Raw genomic sequence first — 8,010 nt, forward strand, 5'->3', positions numbered from 1 at the left:
GTAAAATGACTTCACGCTATCTAATAAATATCTAATATGTTATTTGTAAGCAAAATAGATATTAGAATTTAAATAAATAAATCAACTCTAAAATTGAAGATAAAATATATAATTAAAGATAGTATTTTACTTAAATATAATAAACATGCCATTTCCTAACGTAAATACACTTGAAGTAAAGTTGTGGTCATTACTTGATAAATAATTGATAAAAAAGGTAAATAAATGATAAGTGAAAAATACACCTAACTACCCCCTAAATAGAAGGTAGTGAATTAACGGTGAACAGGTATGTACGCCAACATTTCCTCAACTAATTAGAATTTACATGACCCAGCCTATCTTTATCTCCAGACTGCATATAAGGAACAAGTACGTAATTGCTTTTGTCTACTTTTTTCTTTTTTGCAAGTAAACTACATGTAATTTATTAATTGTAAGAAATCTCATAAAATAAAATTAATAAAAAGTAAAACAAAGCAAAATGATGAAAAAGGGTAAATCAAATATGTATCAAAAGTATTAAAGATAGGCCTGAAAATGTACAAACACATTAAATAAATAGGAGGCGCCAAGATAACATTTTTTACAAAAATTTCACTATAAAGCTCACTACTACTAAACTAAAAACAACTCATCACTCATCTCCACCTAAAAACAATGCATCACCTAAGGCTTCATATCAATCTTCTCTTCTTCCTCATCTCTTTCTTGCTCCTCCTCCAATCTTTCAATGTAATTTCACACACTCATTTCTTCTGCTTCATGTCATACTTATAAATAAACACGAGCACGAACACACACGAAAACGAACACACACTTCGACTAAATGTGACTAAATACTATAAATTTGATGTTCTTGAAATTTTAAATTTATTAATTTTTGTGTCAATGCAGGTACTTGCCAATGGAGCTACCCGAAAACTCGACGATTCGACAGCGAAAATAAGTCCATTTACACCGAAAGCATATTTCATACGTTACTGGAAACAACGTGTGACATCTAGTCCTGATGTTCCATCTTTTTTGCTTGACAAAGCATCGCCTCTAACAGCGATCGAATCAGCCAGTTTTACGAAACTCGCTGATCAAAACTCTCTGTCCTCTCACCTCCACTCCTTTTGTTCCTCTGCGAAACTCTTTTGTTTCCCGGACGTATCAAACAGCCTCGAAAAACACACGGAAAATGCCGATTTCACATCCTACGTGGACAAAAATTTCACTAATTATGGTTCGGTGGGAAATGCGGACTCTTTCAAAAATTATTCGGACGGAGAAAACATTCCAGTCAATACTTTTCGAGGGTACGGACGTGAATCTGTTGGTCACGACACGAAATTCTCGAATTATGCACCTGACACTAACGTTGCTGATCAAAGCTTTCACACTTATGCTGCGGGTTCGACAGGAGGCGCCACAGGCTTCAAAAACTACAACAAAGATACAAATGTTCCGAATTTAAATTTCAACTCTTACTCAGCTCAGAGTAATGGCCAGTCTCAAACATTTACGTCCTACACCGATTCAGCAAACTCTGGAGGTGAGTCCTTTGCTAGCTACGGGCGTGATGGAAATGGACAGCCTAATAATTTCAATAGCTACGGGGAGGATTCGAATTCTATCGGATCGAGTTTCTCAGGGTACGGCCAAAATGCGAATGGAGCGGAGAATAACTTTACTTCTTATGGAGGTAATGGTAATGTTCCTGAGAATAATTTCAAAAATTATGGAGATACAGGTAATGCAGGGGTTGAGAGTTTTACAAATTATCGAGATCAAGCTAATGTTGGCGACGATACGTTTCAGTCATATGGTAAACATTCAAATGCGGCTAAGGCTAAGTTTGTGAATTATGGTCAATCTTTTAACGATGGATCGGATAGATTTACTGGCTATGGTAAAAAAGGATCGTTTTCGGATATTGGATTTAGGACTTACGGCGTGAATAATACTTTTAAGGATTATGCAAATAAGAGAGCAGTGTCGTTTTCTATGTACAAGAAGAAAAATTCTCAAGAGGCTTCAATGAGTGATAGGGCGGTAAGTAAGTGGGTTGAGCCTGGTAAATTTTTCAGAGAGAAGATGTTGAAGAGTGGAAATGTTATGCCAATGCCGGATATCAGAGATAAGATGCCTAAGAGGTCGTTTTTGCCCCGGGTTTTGTCATCAAATTTGCCATTTACGAGTTCTAAAGTCGATGAATTAAAGACAATTTTTCATGCAAGTGATAACTCAAGCATGTCTGCAATGCTGGCAGATACGTTGAGTGAGTGCGAAAGAGCTCCAAGTCGTGGCGAGACAAAACGATGTGTGAATTCTGTGGAGGATATGGTGGATTTTGCAAACTCGGTGTTGGGTCAAAATGTTGTCGTTCGGACAACTGAGAATACAAGTGGATCAAAGGGAGATATATTGATTGGAAAAGTGAAAGGAATCAATGGTGGTAAAATTACCAAGGCAGTTTCTTGTCATCAAAGCCTGTTTCCTTATCTTGTTTATTACTGTCACTCGGTTCCCAAAGTTCGTGTTTATGAAGCGGATATTCTGGATTTGAAATCGAAGGCCAAGATTAACCATGGTATAGCCATTTGCCATGTTGATACATCTGATTGGAGTGCAAGCCATGGAGCTTTTGTGGCATTGGGTTCGAGACCGGGTAAGATCGAGGTGTGCCATTGGATATTCGAGAATGACATGAATTGGACTGTTTCTGATTAAGATATGAACCATTTGTTCGTTCAGGTGATGCGAAAATGAACCTCTGGTTCAGTGCAGAATGTGTGACGGGGACTTTAGCTACTGAGTTATCTTGGTTATTGAGTTTATTATGCATTAAGTATTGTGTATTAGTGTTACAGTTGCCTGTTAGTGTAAGAAATGTTGTTCTTTCTTCAAGATAATGTAATTTAAGGATCCCTAATTATGGTCCCAAATCATCATTGTTTTTTTCTGGGGTTAGGATACTGGCAGTCTGGCATTTGGTTTTACAATTTTGACTAGAACATGTTTTGAAGCCATTTTTTTAGTTGGATATTTTAAGACTATTGCAAAAACAAGTTCCAAGTGTAGTAACTAGGAATACAATGGTCTCATGTATTAAGCATGAATCTAATTCTAGGCATGAAATGTGGCAGGTGAGTTTCAAGAGAAACTATATTTCTAACCAACATTTCATACATTCAGAACATTGCTTCTCTTGATTGTGTCTGTTTGTCCAGATACTAACACATATCTAGACACAGCAATCATCAGGTGATCTTGTTTTTACCCTCTAAGATCATCCGCACTGCTGGCCCTGCATTATAGATGATTTAATGTTGTACACTCTTCTTTGAAACCCAGAAACACCTTACCAAGAATCTCGAGTCCAAATGTGATAAACTCGACTAGACTTAGTTCGATGAAATCCTGAGTTACCTCAAGTTTTGTTGCTACTAAATTTCTCCGTCAACAATTGATTCTCTTGTTTATGTCGTGTTCGTTTGAATCAAATAAACCAGAGCGACAACAAAATGAAAGGAGAAATGCTTCTGAGTATAGGTACTCACATTTCACAACAACAATTCAGAAACAAGGGTTTTCTTAAGACCTCATCAGTAATCAGCAATATAAATTTATTGATGATATCTGACTTAAGCATAAGTTGAAACTAGTCCAGATACTACAAGGTTGGGAATATATAAACAGTTATTTGGATAGTAACACATATTTAGACACATCAGGTGATTTTGGCTATATGTTTTACACTCTTCTCTGAAATCCCAGAAGACTCACTTGAATGATCAGGTATAAAGCCGTAACAGACAAAACACCTTAATTAGAATCTCGAGTTCAAATGTGATAAACTCGACTAGACTTGGTTTGAAATGTTTGATGTGCTTATCATATCACGATTGAGAAGAAAAGACTCAGATTTTGATTCGTTCTAATTTGTTTTTGCAATCTCATGCCAAATATATTACATTACGAGGGTGATTGTTTAGAATAATTTTTCCCTTTTATTGGATCATAATTATTTCGACTGATACATTTTTGCCAAAACAAAATATAAAATACGTATTAGGTATTTAATTCACATCTAATACTGTTGTGGTACTACTGATTCATCCAACTCAGTAGATAAGATAACAAAGAAGTTGTCAAAGAATGTTGTCAAAGAATGTTGAGCCGGACAACTCAAACCTACAGGCTAAGGTAACACCAAATTCAGTTAATGTAACTTGCAACTTGCAGATTGTTAGATCTAGAATATTCTAATAAGCCTATATAGATAGGACAGATGTCATATTAGTTTTCTAGATTAGTTAGTTTTCTTGTTCAGTATGTAAAAACAATACATCTTTTCTCCATCACAATATACATCTTCTTCAACATTATTTTCTGCAATGTTATTGGGTTTTAGATCTCCATTACTGATTATAACATGGTATCAAAGCATCAATTCGATCTCTAGATACAGATACTTAGATACAGATGCGTTCATATGCGAGTGCGTTGGGTTCACGATCAACTTCAATCATAACTAATACATCCGTTGTTGCATCTACTGCAAACATTGTGATTGATATCAATCATCCTTATTATCTGAGTTCATCGGATCATCCAGGCTTATCTCTTGTTTCTCAAAAACTTACAGATCAGAATTACGATCAATGGAGTGGATCCGTACAAATCGCCCTTTCTACAAAGCTAAAGCTAAGCTTCATTGATGGATCGCAAGTCAAACCAGCTGCTGATTCGCCTCAACTTTCTCTTTGGATGCGAAGCAATGAGTTGGTAATTTCATGGCTCCTTATCTCAATTTCATCTGAAATTAGGAAAAGTGTAGTATATTGTTGTGCAAGACATGCCTGTACTATAACAAGACTAAGTCAAATTGACAGCCCTAAATAAGTTGTATGATAATCTAAGTTTGTATTTTGTATTGTATCACTTAAGTCTGTAAAAATGAAAAAAGATTAAACTCGAGTATTTTTCTATAAACAGTCTCAAGCCTAAGAATAAACTCTGGAAGAAGATCATGCCTCAGAGAAAGTGTGAAGAAACTTGGAGTTGAATCTGTTTTGGGAAAAACATTCTAAGTCAAGAAATCTACAAGTCAAATATTAAGTGTTATAGAGAAGTCATTCGAGAACTCTAGAATGACTTATCGAGAAGTCAAGAAAAGCTTATAGAGAAGTCTAAGATATATCGACAAACCAAATTGAAGACATGAAGATTGGAGATATCTACAAGTCACTTCTTTACTAGAGAACTCTGAGATATCGACAAGTCAAAATGTCACTAGAGAACTCAGAGATATCGATAAGTAAATTCTACATGCAAAGAAATGAAGACCTCGATAAGTCAAGTTCATTCGAGGACTCAAAGATCTCGATAAGTCAAAGTTCATTCGAGAACTCAGAGATCTCGATAAGTCAAGATTATACTCGAGAACTCAGAGATCTCAACAAGTCAATTTCACATTTGAGAACTCAGAGACCTCGATAAGTCATATCAACTATAGAGTAATAAGAGATCTCGATAAGCCATTATACTTATCGAGATCTCTAGTTCTCTATGACTAACTGGAGATCTCGATGTAAAGCTCAAGTACAGAATGCAGATTAGTTTAATATCCAGGTTTATCAATCAATGATTTGAAAAATCTACAAAAGCAGCTTGAAGAGTACAAGATCAAATGCCAAGATTAACTGACAAAGTAAAGACACAGACATGCACGATTTGCAAAGATACACTAAGTCAGAAATAGAAAGTTTTAGTTAACTTAAAGTAGGGTTTAGTATATGCTTTTGCATGCCGTGTAAAACCCTGGATGCTTTATTTGTAAAAGAGTAACAAATAGATCTGAGTAATCCTGTAACTCTCAAGAGAGAAGCTGAGTTCTTTATCAAAAAAAGAATCCAGAAATTTGTAGAAAAATACTAGCTTGATTATAATATAAAATTAAGTGAGTTTTGAAAGATAAGTGTGTTCATGTGCATGTTTCAATTATTCTGTTAAAGCATATTATCTCTACAATGCAGATTACTTTGTTCACCATTCTTAAAGATTCAAAAAGCCATTAAAATTGTTTAAAACACATTCACCCCTGCATTGTATTCATTACCCAATATATATTTACACACTGCTAAACAGATCTGGGAAGATCTAGCCACTAGATTTGAACAAAGTAATGTGCCACGACTTTTTAATCTTCGTAAAGAACTAGCATCATTGACTCAAGGCACGAAATCTATAACTGCCTATTTTACTCAGTTTTGAGGCTTAATTGATGAATTAGATAGCTTATCTCCAATTCCTAAATACATATGTGTTGCGAGCAATTGTGCTTGTAGAAATGTTGTGAAATTAGAGCAATATGAAAAAAATAACAAAGCTGGGTCAATTTCTCTTGGAATTAAATGAAACTTTTACCAGTACTAGGGGTCAAATTCTACTTATGCATCCCTTACCTGATATAAATCATGCCTATTCTATGCTCTTACAAGAAGAAAACCAGAGATACATCTTAACTGTTGGTACAATGACTGAGAGTTTAGCTATAAATGTTAGATTCAAGCATAATTCTAACTTTAAGCCTAAGACCGCAAAGAATCCAGCTGATTCTAGCCTGATGTGTGATTAATGTAATTTGACTAGACATATAAGAGATAAATGTTTTGCGTTACATGGTTATCCTGATTGGCATTGACTATATGGCCAACCAAAGCCTAAACCTAGAAATGTAACTAACAAGAGGTTTCAGCCTACTACAAATGTCACACAATCTGTGACATCTTTTGGTCCTTTGGCTCAGCCTCACAATCTCTCCAATGAACAATCCGTTGTGACATCTATTCCATCTGTATCACCCATGTCTGATAAAAAATGTCAACAAATCATTAATATGTTGCAAGCAAAAATGTCTGGCACTAATTCTTCACCTTCTTGTATGTCAGCTAATACAATTAGTCATTCTCCGAGTACATCTCAAGTTACATCCATGGCAGGTATATCCTCTGATTCACAAACTGCTGTGTCATTTCATAATTCACCTCAAGTCTGGATTATATATTCAGGTGCAACTCATCACATTACATCATATTTTCAATTACTCATCAATCCTGTTTCTGTTAAGTCTGAGATACACTTGCCTAATGGCAACAAAACTACTATCACATGTGTTGGTACTGTTCATCTCACACCCTCATTAGTACTTAAACAAGTCCTATTTATACCAGATTTTCAATGTAATTTGTTGTATGTTTCCAAATTATCTTTAGACAGTACTTGCTTGATTCATTTCTCTACTTCCAAGTGCTTTTTACAGGACCTTGTCATGATGAAGAGGAAGAAGATTGGTGATATGGAGGATGGCTTATTCAAAATTCATACTGATAAACTCCTTGAAAATGTGATAGCAACAGTTGCTATTCAGAATCAACATTATAATGTGCATCTCTGGCACAATAGACTAGGTCACCCTTCTTCTACTGTCCTGAGTCATTTACCTACTCTGAAGTCTCAATCTCCTTCTGTAATTCAACATTTTGATATTTGTCATATGGCTAAACAATCTAAATTGTCTTTCACCGGTAGTACATCAGTAGTTCTTGTGTGTTTGATCTGATCCACTATGATGTGTGGGGACCCTATAGGCATCCCACACATGGTAAGTATCACTATTTTCTCACTATTGTAGATGATTATTCCAGATGTACATGGTCGTTTCTCTTTACTCATAAAACTGAAGTTCCTTCTTTAATAAATCAATTTCTTATTATGTTCACAATCAATTCTCCAAAAATATTAAAATTCTGAGGTCAGACAATGGTACAAAATTTGTCAATCAAGACATTCATAACCTTTTCAGTTCTAAAGGAATTTTATATCAAACAAGTTGTGCTCAAACCCCTCAACAAAATGGAGTTGTTGAGAGGAAGCATCAACATCTGTTTAGAGTAGCCAGAGCCCTTAAGTTTCAATCTAACATCTCTATTAAATTTTGGGGTGATTTGGTTCTTACAG

General features: G+C 35.2%; 1 protein-coding gene across 1 annotated transcript; it reads left to right on the forward strand.

Annotated features, from left to right (window-relative positions):
• Positions 1–594: 594 nt before the first annotated feature.
• LOC141672312 (polygalacturonase 1 beta-like protein 2) lies at positions 595–2,936 on the forward strand. The gene is made up of 2 exons (XM_074478886.1): positions 595–735; positions 898–2,936. The coding sequence occupies exons 1-2, from the start codon at positions 661–663 to the stop codon at positions 2,716–2,718; spliced, it is 1,896 nt and encodes a 631-aa protein (XP_074334987.1). The 5' UTR covers positions 595–660; the 3' UTR covers positions 2,719–2,936.
• Positions 2,937–8,010: the final 5,074 nt, after the last annotated feature.

Source organism: Apium graveolens, chromosome 1 (assembly GCF_009905375.1).
Source record: "Apium graveolens cultivar Ventura chromosome 1, ASM990537v1, whole genome shotgun sequence".
NCBI classification, from domain to species: Eukaryota; Viridiplantae; Streptophyta; class Magnoliopsida; order Apiales; family Apiaceae; genus Apium; species Apium graveolens.

Bases quoted from the DNA above. Each gene is read 5' to 3' on its own strand.
- LOC141672312 (XM_074478886.1), top strand. From the start codon at position 661: ATGCATCACCTAAGGCTTCATATCAATCTTCTCTTCTTCCTCATCTCT. The intron at 736-897 runs GTAATTTCACAC...GTGTCAATGCAG, and splicing joins TCCTCCTCCAATCTTTCAAT to GTACTTGCCAATGGAGCTAC.